This window comes from Lissotriton helveticus, chromosome 10 (genome assembly GCF_964261635.1).
Source record: "Lissotriton helveticus chromosome 10, aLisHel1.1, whole genome shotgun sequence".
NCBI lineage: Eukaryota > Metazoa > Chordata > Amphibia > Caudata > Salamandridae > Lissotriton > Lissotriton helveticus.
In genome coordinates, this window is record NC_136071.1 from 309,636,331 (window position 1) to 309,653,313 (window position 16,983).

The 16,983-nt window shown below is 45.3% G+C and overlaps 1 protein-coding gene and 1 long non-coding RNA gene across 5 annotated transcripts in view; one reads left to right on the forward strand and one right to left on the reverse strand.

The window, feature by feature from the left end:
* Nucleotides 1-6,781, reverse strand: part of LOC144783771 (cathelicidin-1-like) — a 45,021-nt gene extending 38,240 nt beyond the window's left edge. The window contains exons 1-2 of the mRNA XM_078662466.1: nucleotides 6,677-6,781; nucleotides 105-288 (exon numbers count right to left, since the gene is read on the reverse strand). Coding sequence (XP_078518592.1) covers nucleotides 105-288; nucleotides 6,677-6,678 — 186 coding nt within the window. The 5' untranslated portion in view covers nucleotides 6,679-6,781. The remainder of the gene's footprint in view (nucleotides 1-104; nucleotides 289-6,676) is intronic.
* Nucleotides 6,782-6,816: 35 nt separating this feature from the next.
* The window catches only part of LOC144783772 (uncharacterized), a 317,953-nt gene continuing 307,786 nt past the window's right edge, over nucleotides 6,817-16,983 (forward strand). For all 4 annotated transcript variants that reach the window (XR_013601598.1, XR_013601600.1, XR_013601597.1 and 1 more), the window contains exon 1: nucleotides 6,817-6,909. This is a non-coding gene — a long non-coding RNA (uncharacterized LOC144783772). The remainder of the gene's footprint in view (nucleotides 6,910-16,983) is intronic.

Below are 16,983 nucleotides of genomic sequence, written 5' to 3' on the forward strand. Positions count from 1 at the left end.
TAGGCAACCAGAGAATACAAGCCACCAGTTGACCGCCCCTATGATTTAGTAGCCAATGCACCAGTAGTTAATAGCCTGTATTGAATTTAGTAAATAGTACTTACCAGACTGCCGTCCGGTTCAGACTCGAAGAGTTTGAAATAAGCCACGCCGGGCTCTCGGTTGTAGATTTCGATAGCCTTGGCTATGATTAAGGCATCTCGGCTATTTGCCGGATTCTCCTGGAGAGACGCTGAGGTGGCTACCGAAGTCCCGCCAAGGACCAGTGCGAGTATGAGGAAGAGCTCCAGGGGGGACCCGGGGAGAGCCGTGCGCGAGCCGGTCTCTCCCCGGGTAGGTTCGCGCAAGTCGATGGCCACGGCAGGTGGGGTGTGATTAGTGAGGGCCAGGTGGGGGAATTAGGGCCAGCGCAGGGCAAGGGAGCATTGAGCACTAGGGAGGCGGGCGGCGAGGTTCGTTTTTGTGCGCGCCCGTTTGTCTTTTCTTCCCTGATGGCAAACTCCGCGGAAGTGCGGAGGGCGGTCCGGGTCCTTTACCAGGCGGCGCGCGTAGAATTGTTGTGCCCTGGAGTGCATGGTGCGGGTGCGGGGGCGGCGGCGGCGGCGGCGGCGGCGGCGGCGGCGGGGGGGGGGGCGGGTGCAGGCCCGCCCCGTTCGTAAGGCGGCTGGGGGATTTGCGAGGCCGAGGGCCGTGCCTGCCTGCCTTCCGGCGAGGCGGTTTTCACGGAGCAGCTGACAGCCCCCTCCGAAGTGTCGGGCCCCCTGCAGCAGGTATGTACTGCCCCTCCTGGGGCTGCTGGCTTGCGTGGGGTGTCCGGCGGGGGGGCGCTCAGAGGTTAGGTCACTGAACAGGGGGGGTGGGTTTCTCTGTCAAGGCCATTCCGGCTGCCTCGCTTGTTAGAGGTAGGCGGGGGCGGAGTTTGATGCCCAGAGGCTCGTCCTGTGAGCCCCGTGTGCGGTCTTCGTCTGTGCCTGCCCCCATTGCATTTTTGGAGTCCCCCAAGCCTGGTTTAGAGCCCTTCTTAGTGTTGAATGGGCAGCGCTATCTAATTTCGCCTGCACCATGTGCTGCCACTGGGGTTCCTGCGATTCCTGCTGGGCTCCTTGGTCCCGCTGAGGATGTGGTGGGGCAGGTGGCCTGTTTGCCCAAGGTTTCTTCGACCTTTGCCCAGGGTTGTCATGTTGACAGTGCGGAGCTCACCTGTGCAAGGGCCCCCAGGGGGGCTGTTGGTTCTCCTTTGCTTCCCGTGTTTTCCCCAGCCTTCCGGGGGTGTGCACCTCGGTGGGGACGCCCCGGCTGCCCCCTGTGTCCTTCCCCGAGCCTAGGGGGGGCGCCCCTTGATTTTTTCTGACCGGAGGCATGGGGCTTTGGGCGGCGGCCGTTGGGTGTGGTTGGGCGTTGGTGGGGATTCGGCGGTGGCTCCTCTGGGTGCGGATGGGGGGGTTAGGTGCTTCGGTGACGGCGCGGTCCGGTCTGAGCGGCCTTAGGCGTAAGGCTCCTGGTACGGCACATCATTCTGTTTTAATACCAAGTGGTTGGCGGGCTGCCCCAACGACGGTCTCTGGGGAGGGGAGAGCGGAAGGGGTTTCTAGAGCGGATTCCTCTTTTTAGCGGCAGGGTGGGGAGGTTGGTAATGTTGCACCGGTTTGGACACACCTTTTTTCCCTTGTAACACGCAGTTTGCTTCCTCTCGCATTTTGTTTGCTTTTGATACTTGCACGGGTGCCCACATTGCCTACGTTGCGTTTGTGCTGATGCCTGGTTGTCTAGCTTATATTGCAGTATTATACCTCTACTTGTTCTTGGTTTTCCTTTGTACCCCGCACATTTGTCACTTTTTCCTCCTGGCGCTTTTGCTACCCATGTATTTTGTTTTCTCACAATTTGTCGCTTTTGCCTCATGTTCCTTAACGTCTGCTTTTGTAATCTGTTCACGTGTAGTGTTCTCCTCATGTGTCAGTCTGTTCTTTTTGGGGAGAGCTCTAGCGCCTTCGGGTGGGGTTTGCGCTTTCTGGAAGCGTGTGTCTGGCTGACTAACTACATACATATATAACTTTAAGTTTTGCATGAGTTGCAGGGGGGATGCACAGAGGGAACTTGTGAGTGTGCCAGCTGTAGGGTCGCACACTGAGGAGGCTGGTTTATAGTTATCTCTGTATACATGGGATGGGCTACGCATGGGTATACTCTACGTGTTACTTAGGAATTGTAGAGTACAGAGGGCTAATGCATATACTAGTGCTTGGAGTTATCTCTATATACATAGGGAGGGGATACAACAGGATCTACTCTAAGCGTCACTGCGGCATGGTTCTGGGTACAATGTCCCCTCCTCGTGCCCTGTTTCTCCGGTGTGTAGTTGGGCTGGCCAGGTTTTCGTTACGTCTCTCCAATTAATTGGCAGGGCTTATGTGCTGTCCCCCTCTCCCAGCAGGTTCAGCCTGGGGCCCTTGGTTCACTTGTTTCCTCCGTCGGCTTGTTTGTGGGTCATGGGGGTGTGATGCCTCTGAGCTTCGCTTCTTTTCTTTTGGGAAGCAAGGTGGTTGGGCCTGACTCTATGCATGCTGCGGTGTCCTTGTCCGGGAGCCTGCTCCTGGGGGCAATTCATGCGCGGTTGTTTTCACTGCTGCGGTGGGGGTTTGTGGGTATATCAGTATGGTGCAGTCTGGCTTGAGCGGCTACAACTGCAAGGCTACAGCTACAGTGCGTCGGTCCTCGGCTGACAGGACACAGTACGGGCTGAGCAGGAGGCTTTTCAGTCTGGGGCGGAGGGCTCTGGAAGGGGATCTGGAGCGGATTTCTCTTCTGGATTGTGAGGCGCAGTGCGCCGCGAAGTTATCCAAGGGCTTTCAAACGTTGGTGGACTTGGTGCTGGCAAGTTGCCTAGGGGCTGTGGGGGTTTATGTTGGACATGATGATGACCTTATTTTGGATGTCTCTAATGATAACATGGAGGGGGGTGAATTACGAATTGAGGATGTTGCACTTGTTTACGTCACAAATGAGAGGGGTGGTTTGGGGCAATCTGTTTCTCTCAGTATTTTGCAGGAGTCATGTGCGGACCATGCAAAGTTCAAGTCTCATCGTCAATCGAGTCGCGTCAAGGGTACCCTGAGTTGTTTCAACAGAGACTGTCGGGGTGTCGACAGGTAAGTAAGGCTGGTGGTCTGTTTGGCACAAAGGGGAGAGTCTCCCAGTTTCGTACTAGATCTATTGGTATTGGGGATGAGGGGGAGCAAGTTGCTCTTCAACCGCTGCTTGTGCGGCAAGCGGCTGTGCATAATGAGTTTGGAGGGGACGATGCCGCCATTTCACGTGAGCGGACAGGGGACTCTGTTGCGGGCTGCCCCAACGGCGGTTTTTTGGGGAGGGGAGAGCGGAGGAGGTTTCTGGAGCGGATTCCTCTTTTATGAGGTTGTTGGGGAGCAAGTTGCTCTTCAAACGCTGCTTGTGCGGCAAGCTGATGGAGGGGAGAGCGGAAGAGGTTTCTGGAGCGGATTCCTCTTTTCAGGAACAGGGCGCAGTGCGCAGTGATGGTATCCAATGGGAGTATTACGATGGCTTCAAACGCTGCTTGTGCGGCAAGCTGATGTGAATAATAAGTTTGGAGGGGACGATGCCGCCATTTCACGTGAGCGGACAGGGGACTCTGTTGCGGGCTGCCCCAACGGCGGTTTTGGGGAGGGGAGGGCGGAAGAGGTTTCTGGAGCGGATTCCTCTTTTCCGGAACAGGGCGCAGTGCGCAGTGATGGTATCCAATGGGAGTATTACGATGGAGGTGTGGGAGATGGGGAGATTCCTGGTGGAAGTGCAAATTATTGTTGAGGATGTCTTGCATTGGGATATTGACGATGTTGATTTGGGAGAAGGAGACGTACGTGATCGGGAGGTTAGAAATGTTGCCACAAGGGTTTGGAAAGGGGGTGTGGGGCAATCCCATGTTGTTAGTTTTTTGCAGGAGTCTGGTGCGGACCACGCAAAAGTGAGAGTTCCGTCTTCCACAAAGCCACGCCAAGGGGATTTTTCTGCGGTGTTTCGACAACACTTGGCGCAGTTGCCTACAGGTCAGGAAGGGTGGTGGTCTGTGTGGCAACAAGGGGAGAGTCTCCCCGTCAAATGTAATCGTTCTCTTGGTGTTGGGGATGAGGGTGTTGGTGAGCAAGTTGCTCTCACCAAGCTGTCTGAGCGGCATGCTGCTGTGACTTAAGTCACAAAGGGATGATACCGCCGTTCGAGCGGGGCGGACGGGGGATGATGCTCACACAATGACTTCAAGTGAAGGGGACCAGTCTGTTCACAAAAAGTTGCCTTACTCTGGAATTGGTATGCCGTTAGGTTCACAGTTATCGGAGAAACCTAAGTTTCGGATTTGGAGTGACGAGTTTGTTGATGTTTTTACGTTGCCATCTCTGGCGAATTGGCGGGGGTCTCTTTTTATGGGCTGCTGCGGTGGGGAGAAGATCCGGTGGGGGGGGGGGGGGTGTTGGTCAGGGTTTTTGAAGGGCCTGGGTAGGCTGCAGTCTGTTTCCAGGTGTTGCGCCGGCCGGTCACTTTGGATTGCTCCAACATATGTTGTTTCCATTAAGGGGTTGCTGTTATGATGAGTTTGAGTATTTCCAATTTGGGTTGTGTTTTGTGTGGTTGTTTTTTCGGGGTGGGCTTTTCGGGCCTTTGAGCTTTTGGGCTTGTGCACCAGCGTGGGCATGACCAGTGGGGAAGTGGTTCTTGAACCAGATAGGTTGTGCATCTGTTTGCGCGCTTCCAAAACGGACCAGCTGGGTAGAGGTAAGTGGGTTTTCTTGGTTGGCGTGGTGTTGTGGCTTGCTGCCCGGTGTGTGAGTGGGAGTGTTTTGAAGTCTTGTGTTTTTTCGTCTGGTGTGATATTTTGTCACGCTGATGGCAGTCCTGTTGCAGTTGTCCAGTTATTGGCTGTGTTACGGAAGGTATTGTTAGCTCTGGGATTGGAGCCTTCACAATTTGGTACCCATTCCTTTATGATTGGGGCAGCGACTGAGTCTGCCCGGCAGGGGTGGGACTGGTCTCAGATCCGGAGAATTGGGAGGTGGAGGTCGCGGTGTGGCGAGCAATATGTGAGAAAGTAGCACATCTTTGCTTTGTTCACATTTCTTTTTCTACTAGGTCCCTGGCTCAGGCTGGCTGGCTTAAACCGGAGGGGGTAGATTATTGGTCACTCCTTCGTGTCGTGGGCCGCAGTGGCAGCAGAAGGGCAACTTTGTGGGCGATCTTTAGGTCCTAACAGTTTAACCCATGAGTTTGTTTGGCATGGTATTGGAGGAATGCTTTGGGGGGGGTTTGTTTCCTTTGCTGGCTACTCTTGATATTAAGGGTGGGGGCCCACCTGACCTGCTAGTCATTCTTCTGGTCGAGAACGACCTGGTCTCTTTATCTGGCTTAACTTTGATTACAACACGGCAAATGGATCTGGAGGTACTCAGAGACGCATGGGCGAGCACCATGGTGATCTGGACAGAATTTGTGCCTTGACTTCCCTGGACTGGTGCACGGAATTATTCTGCGATGGACAAAGCATGGAAGAAGCTGAACCGTTCTATGAGACTGTTTTGTAATGATTTCTGTATTTATGCTTTGGCTCACCCTCCTTTGCAGGTTTCGGAAAGACACCTGTTTCGTGAGGATGGTGTCCACCTTTCTCGCATGGGTCACTCATTTTATCTTTTAGAGTTCCGCGATTTAATTGCAAAGTTCTTGATTTTGAATTGTGGTGCTCTCAGAGTTCAGTTTAACTGTTTGGGTGGGGCAGGAAAACTCTAAAGGTTTTCCTGGGTGGCGGATTTTAGTGGGGGGTGGGCAGCCTGGAGCGGGTTGGTCCATCCTCAATAGGCAGTTGTAGGAAAGGAAGGGGTATACATAAGATTTAGGGGCTTCTGGTTTGGTTAGGGTTAACTTGGTGGGGGGTTTATCAGTGGGTAGGAATGATCTGTTAGGCTGAGAGCAGTTTGAATTAGTAATTAAATAAATAAATAAAGAAGTGGTTTGATGTGTTGTTTATAACCTGTCTTAATAAAGTGGCCTTTCTTGCTGACTAAGAAGTTGTGGACAGTGACTTTATTGCGCGAGGGGGGACCCGGGGAGAGCCGTGCGCGAGCCGGTCTCTCCCCGGGTAGGTTCGCGCAAGTCGATGGCCACGGCAGGTGGGGTGTGATTAGTGAGGGCCAGGTGGGGGAATTAGGGCCAGCGCAGGGCAAGGGAGCATTGAGCACTAGGGAGGCGGGCGGCGAGGTTCGTTTTTGTCCCACCCACCCTTCCCCTTTTTTCCTTTAGGCCTTTTGTTTTTCCAGTGCTTACGTGCTGGTTTAATTGGGTTTTTTATTTTGCCACTTTAAGACAGGTTGTTTTTCTTTTTGGGCGGATTTTAGTGGGGGGTGGGCAGCTTGGAGCGGGTTGGTCCATCCTCAATAGGCAGTTGTAGGAAAGGAAGGGGTATACATAAGATTTAGGGGCTTCTGGTTTGGTTAGGGTTAACTTGGTGGGGGGTTTATCAGTGGGTAGGAATGATCTGTTAGGCTGAGAGCAGTTTGAATTAGTAATTAAATAAATAAATAAAGAAGTGGTTTGATGTGTTGTTTATAACCTGTCTTAATAAAGTGGCCTTTCTTGCTGACTAAGAAGTTGTGGACAGTGACTTTATTGCGCGATGCTGGTGTCTGCAGCGAGCTACGCAGCTGGACTTGATATGCTCCTCTGCTGTGCAGAAAGCCCCTTATATAGCCAGCTGTTTCAGCTCCCCTTGGAATGTTCCCTGGAAGGCTCACGTCAAAGACCACGTGCCATTCAGAAAACTCCGAGTTAACGTGTTTTAAATACTTCGAATTAAGACATGGGCAAGAGAGAGCATGTCAAGCACGGTGCCCTGCGGGGAACGCACAGGTTTGTTTTTCTTGATATAAAATCTGATTTTTTTGCGAAGTAGGTTGGATGTTTTGGAAAAAAGAAGCAGTAACGTAGTGTTGGAACAGTTTCACCCAGTGTACTTGTAGCCAGCTGTTTGTTGAAGAAAAATACGTTTTGCGAGGCCTGCAGTCTATTTTCTGGTTCACCCGGGTGAAGAAACAGATCTGTTGTGCAGGACACTTTCCTCCTCAGAGTGGACGGTGGTGCTTCTCGCATCTCTTCTTGCTGAGTGTAGCTAACTTTAAGGTTTGTTTCCGTGGAACATCCATGTCATTATACTGTGATAGGTTTCTAGTGTATTTAGTGATTAATATGTGCGTACTTGAAGAAAGTGGTCACCGGCATTCATTTTCTATCTTCAGTCTGTGACCTAGAGGAATAGATAGAAAGGCAAAAAGGGAAAAAAGGAGAAATAGAAAGATAAGAAAACAGAAAGAAAAGGAGAAAGCAGACAGGAGAAATACATTTGAGAATGAAATGAAGAATGAGATAAAAAGACAGTAAGTGTGGGCTGGTGGGAGAAAAAGTCATGAAGTGAAATTAAGATTAGGCAGCCTTAGGATTTGGTAACCTCTGAATATTGTTGCACCATTGGAGGTTCCTAAGAAAAAACTTTGAACTGCTTTGAACTTTCAGTGCTTCTTTGCAGGTGGTTCTCAAAATTTAGGGTGTCCTGCTCAATGTTCCCTCTAATTATTTTCCTCTGTGTGTGGCAGAGTAAGGTCTCTGTGCGCCAAGAACCTGACCGCGCGTGTAGACCAGGGCTTTGAGTGGGATGAAAATACTCGGGGATCTTTCAAAGGGGTGTAACCAATGCAATTAAGGGTGTGGCTTCAAAGCAATTAAGCTAAAAAGAGTGCATCGTATAGTGTGCCACCCTACTGATATTTTGCTGCTTCTGTCATTGCATCCAGATATATAATACAAGTAACTTTACACCTACAAGAAGCCAAGACCAGGGCACAAGTCCTAAAAAAAATAAGTGGGGGGACGCTGATGTCACAACAGGAAGTGATGTCACCAAAGGTGGCTTGCACCATCAGACTCATTGCCTCCCCTCACTCACCCCTTAGATGTGATTGCATCAGAGAAGCCAGCGCGTGAGCAGTGTTCTGAATGGGCTCCGATCTCGCCCCAGAGAGGCCAAAAAGTGAATGTGTGGTTCCATTTGCTCCAGTTATCGAGCTCCCAGTAAAAAAAGTGGTGGGCACACCATCCACCCGCGTAGTACCCCGACTCGAGCCCTGGCCAAGACTATTGGCTTTATCAATAGTTGTATTTTGCATCAAGCTGTATATAATAATGAACATGCTTCCTTCCGCTCCTGTGGTTGGGGTTGTGGCTTAATGCTCGAGCAGTCGATTTTGGAGATGGGTTTTTAGTCTCAGGTCAGCCTAAAGTTCTGTGATTCTGGGTAAATCAATGAATCTCCCCATGCATACAAACAAATATATAATAATAAATCATGTAAAGTGCTCCAATACTTTTTCGGTTGAGTTTGCACTATATAAAAGCTTGCTGCATTTGTTTACTAAAAGCGGGGTAGAAACCATGCACTATGATGTGTGGTGCAAACACGACCCAAAACCCCTTCATAAATATACTCCTAGGTATCTCACATTACTTTTTCACTCGAGGGCTTATCAGCAAAAAAAATTATGTGAGAGACCAGCGAGCGCAGCGCAAGTGATTTCTCCTTGCATGCATAATTTACATAAACTTGAATAATATGACATTTTGAAATCTTTAGTGATTTTTGCACAATGTTGGATGAAAAAACGTCAGACATTTTGGCTGGTCTCGATAAAGTTTCACCCTGGACTACTTTTGTTACATTTTTGATAACTGCTGCATCTTCGTTCAAAATAATTACTAGAATTTGCTGGAGTATGACAAATACCACTATCTTTGAGTATGATGAGCTCTGCCTCAAGAACTGGCTAATGGGATATACTGTGTTTTACAAATAAATATAAAACATGTTCCTTAAGTACTCTGATACCAAGAGATTAAATACATTTCAAGAGAAAACAATACAGTACAAATAAAATATATCACATAAAGGGAAACTGCAGGTAGACATTCAATTTGAAGGGACAGCTTCTGTGCCAGTGTAATTTGGTAACATGTCTAACGGCAGAACAAATCTTAGCCTTCATGGGGATGACAAAGCAATTTCTGTAAATGACTGTCTTACGGCTTGCATTTACTTAAAACAACATATCCTGGTGCTAGCTGATGCAATCAGTGAATGCAGGTCACCTTTTGTGTGCGTCAGTACAGAGAATGTGCTGAAAACATGAAAACGTGTCCTTAGCAAGCACAATAGCTCTACAACCATTTTCCAAAACTGATTGTGAAAGGATTCCTGTTAATCACAGCGCCCGTCATGTGCTGCAATTAACAGGGAATCCTTTCACAATGGCCCACAATCAGCCGGAACTGGGATCCATTAAAAATGCAGAAAGTCCAAAACCGTGAGGTGTAAAGCACACGTCATGTTTTTGGATTTGCTTAATTTCTTTTCTAAATAGAGCACGGCTGGGTGCTGATTGTGGGCCGTTGTGAACGGATTCCTGTTAATCGTAGCACTGTCATGTGCTGCAATTAACAGGAATATTTTCACAATGGGCCACAATCAGCACCCTGCTGCGCTCTATTTAGAAAAGAAATGAAGCAAGTCCAAAAGCATTACGTGTAAAGCACACGTCCTGCTTTTGGACTTGATGCGTGTCTTTTCTGAATAGAGAGAGGCTGCTGGCTGATTGTGGGCATTTGTGAAAGTATTCCTTTTAACTGCAGCGCCAACGGGCGCTGTGATTAACAGGAATACTTTCACATAATCCTCAGGCAACCAGTAAATTGCCGTTTTTCGCTGCTCGCGTTGTAAAAGCGGGCGGCGGCCAGAACGTGTGCACGCTTCACAAGAGGCGCTGCGCGCTCGGTGCCTTAAAGGTGCGCTGGTACCCAGGCGCGGGTTAGAGGGGACACTGGTCCTGCTTATGTTAGTGTAGTGTGCCATGATTAGGAAAAGCACACATTAATTCATTTCTTCCGTCCTTTTTTCCTTCCTCTCTTCCCTGTTCGTTGCCAGATATGTTTCCTTTGTCCCCTTCTCCCTCCCATTGCTCCTTCCGCCCCTCCATCCTTCCTCTTTCACTCCATATATTCCTTTCTTTCACCCATCACTGCAGACCATGACTTGCTAACACCCCCTGAACAACGCATAAGCACTAAAGATGATGTCGTGGGATAGTTTTCTTCTTTTCTTAAGGACTGTAGCCAATAATTGACTCTCCAAACCCCCTCCCCCCCAACCCCCCGTGTTTGTTATGGTATTCTGCAAGTGGCAGTCCTTGCTCCATCACCTTTTAATCTATTTCCAGAACCTCTAAGTTTCAAAATGGATGACCTTAGCATTGAGTTCCCACAATACACATTGATTGTGACTTCAAACTCCCATCATGCTGGAAAAAAAAGAGTTATCGATAGCTCAACTCTTCCTCAGTCGGAATCCTCGAAAGACACAGATCATTCTGATTGTCTCATAATTCAAAACTGTCTGACCTCAAATACCACACTGGGCATCTCCCTTAAGCTTGTAAAGTGTGTCCTATTCTCTGCTTCCTCCCAACTAGTGAGTTAATTTTTGATCTTTGCATCCCTGTCCAGGCCAAGGCGTAATACCATTTCAGGCTAATTCAAAATAATAAATCGTTGAACCCTGTTGCTGATGGTAAAGTGGCCTCTTCTGGCTCAAATAAGGAAATATTTTTACTTGGCATGCCTGAGATAAGCGAGACACCCACGAAAATCTGCACTTCACATAGTGGCATCCTAGGTTACTTGCTCTTTCAACTGAACTATCAGTCCAATCTTGAAGTCCCTCAATAGGCTCCAATTAGAAGCAAGGTGCCCCTTCAAACATGCTTGGCTGAGTTCCGTTGAACTAAATAAGAAGATGCAGACCTCAGGGATAGAGGAAGTTAGCCATTCCTCTAAACATTACCATGTTCAAAACACACTCCCCGAGATTTCAGCCTATCTCCAAACGTTTCAAAAAGGAACTAAACCATCCTGTTCAGATTTAATCTCGTTTAGCTCCAATTTAGTAATCACTCTTGAGCTTCACAAAGTTAGAATGAAAGAACAATTCTTTACATCACTTTTCTTATTGCTCTCATTCCTATATTATTCAACTTCACAGTCCCTCTATCTTTCGAGTTTCTTACTCCCATACCATAGTTAATTTCACTCTATTTCTCTATGTCCAAATCTGTCTGCTGTCCTCTTCTACCTTCTCTTTCCTTTAGTTCTGTTTGCTCTAAGTAGGATCATCTTCTATAACTACATTGATTGATACTATTTCCCTACGCAATTAAATTGTGCAGTGAGTCTGCTCAAATAAATATGGGTCTGATGTAGAAAATCTTAATATTTGTAATTTGGAAATAGCGATATTTTTTCAAAATCAAACTGCTATTTCTAAATCACAAAATAGTATATACTATTATCATGACCAAATAGTGATTCTTTAAGGTCCACGATTATTTAGTAGCAATTTGCGATTTGGTAAGCATCAGAATGGATTTGGCCCTCCCTGCAGGGTCACCCTCAAACATTTTGTGGTCACCCCTCCTTTTCTCTGAACCTGTTATTTTGGATTTTAGGATTCTGTGCATGTCACTACTGCTAACCAGTGGTAAAAAGCATGTCTTCACTCTTTCACACATGGTAAAACTGGCTTACATCCAATTGGCATTAAAAAAAAAATAACTTGTAAGTTCCTAGTAAGGTGATACTACATGTAAATGTACGAGTACTACTCGCATCAATAGGCACAGGGTTAAAGGGAGCAATTGGATCAGGAAATAAAACAAGATCGCTTGAAATTGTAACCATTGTGAAGCCCCTGAATAAAAGGTCCTGAGACATCATGGAACATGGACAGAAAGCCCATATGCCTATCCATAGCCAGAGGGGGGATAGACAAAACATGGAAGTAATTCTTAGTCGGTCCTGACAATAAAGTTCGAAGACTCGAATTACAACTACCCCCTTTGAATATTTGTTTATGGAATGTACATAGTTTGAGTAACACCTAACAAGAGGAGGATACAAGATCTTTTTTGCAGAATTATGATCTCATTCTGCTACAGAAAACATGGTGCCTGGAGGCACTGCACATATTGGGGTATCTAGGGTTTCATTGCCCAGCGGAAAAATCTTAGATAATATGGTCACCCAAAAGGAGGTCTCACTACCTATTGCTCAATTAAATATAATTGGGTTACGAAGCAAATGGATATGGGTCTCAATTGGCTTCAAGTCCTCAAAGTTATCACCAAGGCGACAAATAAGTCTTGAAGGGTTCTCTTGCTCATGAATGTTTATTTACACTGAACAAAGTGAAGAAAGAGGGTCAGAGGGCAATATTGATTAAAACATAAAAAATATTGCAAAAGCATTATGATTCGGCAATAATATTGATACGTGGGGATTTTACTACAGATCTTAGCAAAACTGGCACAAAGGGGAACAATCGGATTAGGGCTATGTTCAGGAGAAAATTGGAGAAAGTAGGATTCGGAATTCTAAATGGAAATTCAATAGGGGATTCCCCAGCATCGATTATTTATCTAAGTGGCAGAAAAAGTTCAAAAATGGATTATACTGCAATTAATGAGTCAGCATTATCTGAGGTAAAACATTTTCACATCCAACTTCGATCAGAGAGAGATCATTTTCCACAATTAATTGGTATCTATTACAATAACACACAGATTCAAATCACACATAATTTAATGTCTCCACCGATAACATTTGATTTAAAATGGCACGGTGAGAGGATTACGGATATAATGGCAGAAGTCTATCATATTGCTGGATCTATTGAGTGTATAGAAAGCAACTCAATGCAAGAGGCAGTAGATCCTGAATTGAACAATAGAGTAATGGCGTGGCAATATTTGAGAGATTTTCTATTAGCTAAATTTCCACAAAAAATCTAATGGTTAAAATATATTGATGGAGGGCGTAGTATAAGGAATCCCTGGAACAACAAGGAATTATGCAGGCAAAAATCTCAAATAACAAGAGAAACTAGACTAGTGGCAGAGGCTTAAAGACAAGGAATGAGACCAACTACCACTTCGCTTCAGAATTTACAAAAAATAAAAAGTAAATTCAAGGAAAGTTGTTGGGAAGAGAAAAGAAGATATTCTGAAGATCTATGGATTAAACTTCTTGAGTCCGGTAAACAACAAAATAGCAAAAAAATTCGGGCAAATAGTAAATGGTCTTGTATTAGGAAAGGAGAGACAAGTCAATGCAGGAATAGATGCAATAACTTGGGAAGCCCACGTCTTTATAATGTACTCATTTGCGGGAGCAAACAACATTAATGATATATCAGTGTATCAGGAGATTTGTAAATCAGTGCCAGGAACATTGGACAATAAAGATGTATTGGTGTATCAGGTCATTTTTAGTTCTACTCAAGGGACAAAACAAAGTAAAGAGGAATTAAGCTCACATATAAAGGAAAATCAAATGACCCTATTGGGCAATACAGATGAACTTAAAGGAATAATAGAAAGATTAACATTTTAGGAAGCACCAGGTCCAAACTGTATCCCAAATACTTTATTTAAAACAGATGTAGACTCTTGGGCCCAATACTTAACTCTAATGTTAAACAAACTTTTCTACACAAATAAGATACCTCAGTCCTGGAAAGATAACATCGTTCAGCCCATATTAAAAAATGGTATTCCAGGTATACCCCACAATTATAGGCTTATAGTTTTACATGATGTTGACTCTAAACTCTATGCATCCTGTTTACTGGAACACCTAAAAATGTAGATGGAAGAAAAACAACTAATACCAAAATTCCAGACAGGATTCAGAGCAGGAATGGGGACATTGACCAATCTTGTAGCCTTAACCCTGCTAATAGAGAAGGCAAAACAGAAAAAAACTTGCTTGTTTGCATGTTTTATTGATGTCAAATCTGCCTTCGACTGTGTACCTAGAGGTTGATTATGGCAAAAATTGGAGGAATGGGGAATACCGGAAGAGTTATTAAGGGCAATTGTGGAACTATACGCACAAACATGGGCCCAAGTTAAAATAGGGTATTGAAGTCGTGTAACACCCAAAATCAGGACATACATAGGTCTCAAACAAGGATATTTTCTGGCCCCAAGCCTGTTTAATTTTGTACCTATCAGCTCTTGCAGACGCTTTGGATTAAAAAAATAATTACCCACCATTGCTTGCGGAGGAGAAGTTGGGCTGCTTACAATATGCCGACTATATAGGTCTACTAAGTAAAAGACCACAATGGAGTATGAATACCCTAAATAAATATATGGCAAAACAGGGGCTTGATCTGAATTTAAATAAAACCAAAGTGATCTGGTTGGTTGATTTTAAGTTAAAAAATCATGCGTGGTGGTTGGAAGGAAGAAAATTGGGGGAAGTGCGCTCCTGTAAATATTTGGGGTTTAATGTGAATATGCAAATGACCGGCAAAACTCACATGTTATCAATTCAGGCCTAGGCACAATCATTAACATATTGCTTAACAATACTAAAACATTAATTGAATTGTCAATCGTTAACCCACTTACTTAAGGTTATGGAGGCCCGGTTATTACCTTCACTAAGGTACAGAAATGATGTGGTGTTTTGAAATAGATATGTTCAATAGAAGCCAAATAAAAGTCTACAGAGCCGTATTTAATATTCCAAAATCAGTCTCACCCGCACAAATACGGTTAGATTTCGGATAAAAAAAATCAGAAACATTAGTCTGAAAGTGCTTTTATAAGATTGTGTGGGAGATTGCGAGCAGCACAAATAGGGTCTATCAGCTATTTATCCTGGAAGGAAATAGAGGATTAATTGACTAGTACTACAAAGGGACCCTGGGGAAGTCATTTAATCTTATCTATTAAGGATTTAGGCATACAAGAAGCCTGTGGAGCACCATTGGGAAAGGCATTCTTCAAACAAGCACTACGATCTGCAGTGAGAATGTCATCAAATGTAACAGATAAAAATGATTTTGCATTAAGGGGACATTTCTGGACAGTAATACATTTGTATTACAGCATAGGTCCTCAATGGTATCTGGCAGAACATTTCTCATTAAGAATGAGACATCAATTTATGCTATTCCGGTTTGCCATTATGGAAACTAAAGACCTCATTCCATCCTGGAAAAAACAGCCAGAAAACCTTTCTGGTAGACTATGTTGATCTAAGAGCAAATCATTAATTCATCTATTTTGTGTTTGTCTTGTTCCCTTACTGCAAAGGAAAACACTTCCGTAATCACTATTCGGAAATATGGGAATTGGCACATGCTGAAAAGCCGTTATCACCTGGCTAAGCGGTCATTCAGCAGTTCTTGCTTGTAGAGGAGTAAAGTTTATAACCCCTTTATTTAAGGATATTTCAAATATACAGGACTAGGAATACTGGCTATACTTCGTTTCATAACAATATGCTCAGGAGTAATGAAGTATTGTTGGTATTCAAAATGTGTTGTTTCTAGGTAAATTATATATTTCTGAAAAGTAGCACTTGAAGATGTTTTTAGCCTTTTTATTTTAGACAATTTGTGATAATCAATATGTATTGTTGTAATGGTTTTAAATAACTAAATACAATAAAGATTCTGAATCTTTGGGTTACATGTATCCAGAACCTGAAAATTAAATGATAATTGTGGGCTTGCAGCACTTATTATGCCACTCACTTAAGTGGCTTTTTAAACATGTCTCAGGCCTGCCATTGCATCCTGTGTGGAATTTTAATCTGCCATTTCGACCTGGAAAAATAATCATTTTTTCCAGGCCTAAGTCTTGTTTTTTAATGCATATGTCACCCCTACAGTAAGCCCTAAACAGCACTTAGAGCTGCGAGCAGTGAATTTAATAGGTGGACATGTACTTTTAAATTTTACATGTCATTATAATGAAACACTCGTAAAAATGTTTTCACTACTGCTAGGCCTACCTCTTTCATAGGATAAGATTGGGTTTCCTTATTACATTTAGTAAATGATAACGGTCTTAGGAACAGGTAGAAATGTCATATTTGGGCTCTAAAGAATTGGAACGTCAAATGCTCTTTAATGGTAAAGTCAAATTTAAAGTCACAATTCTGAAAATGGCATTTAAAAAAAGTTAAATTTTCTAGTCCTAACCATTTGGTGCCTGCAGCCTGTCTCCTGGGTCACATGAATAGGTGTAGCTGGCCTTTGTGTATACTGTCACAAAGGGGGACTGGATGTTGGTAGGATGGGCTATCCTGACAAGATGGATGGGGCAGAACTGTCACCTACCACGCTTCCACTAAAATTGAGGCTGCCTCCTGCACTCCCAAAGAACTTCACAGTAGCCTTTTGCCACCCCAGATTTCTTGGGGCATGGGGAGGAAGAAAATTCCAGAACCAAGTGTGGGAGGAGGTCTAGATGTTTCTCCCACTTCAAAGCTGGAACCAGGTTTAAATACTGGACCCTGAGATGCACTCTGCAGTACGCACCTTGATACAACAGAAGAAGAGTTGCTCTGCTGCTGAATGCATGTCTTGATTTCTGAGAAGGAAGACAGGACTTGCTCCCTTCATCCAAGCTAGTGTGACCACAAGGGTCAGCTGACTTACCTCCAATTCTGTGTCACAGTGACATAACAAGCTTCAAAGGCCTCCCTGCTATTGCCCAGCTGACCTGTTGCAACTGGGCCTGCCTTGACATGCAATTGGACTTGGCTGAGCCTTTGCTAGTCTCTGCTAGCGTGAGACCCTGATCCCCAAAAGAGACCTAGCTATGGCATGGGTTCTGGGCCCTTAGATGGAATCAGAGTGCACTCCACTGAAGAAAAGGGATACATTCTGAAGTTTTGGGCTCTTTCTGACCTCGAACTGGCTTGTTCCCACTGAGTTGCCACCCATAATGACCTCCAACCTGAAGTTCCGGTGGACCCAACTTTTCAAGCTTCATGGACTGCCAATGACGATCAGCGTAACACAAGATC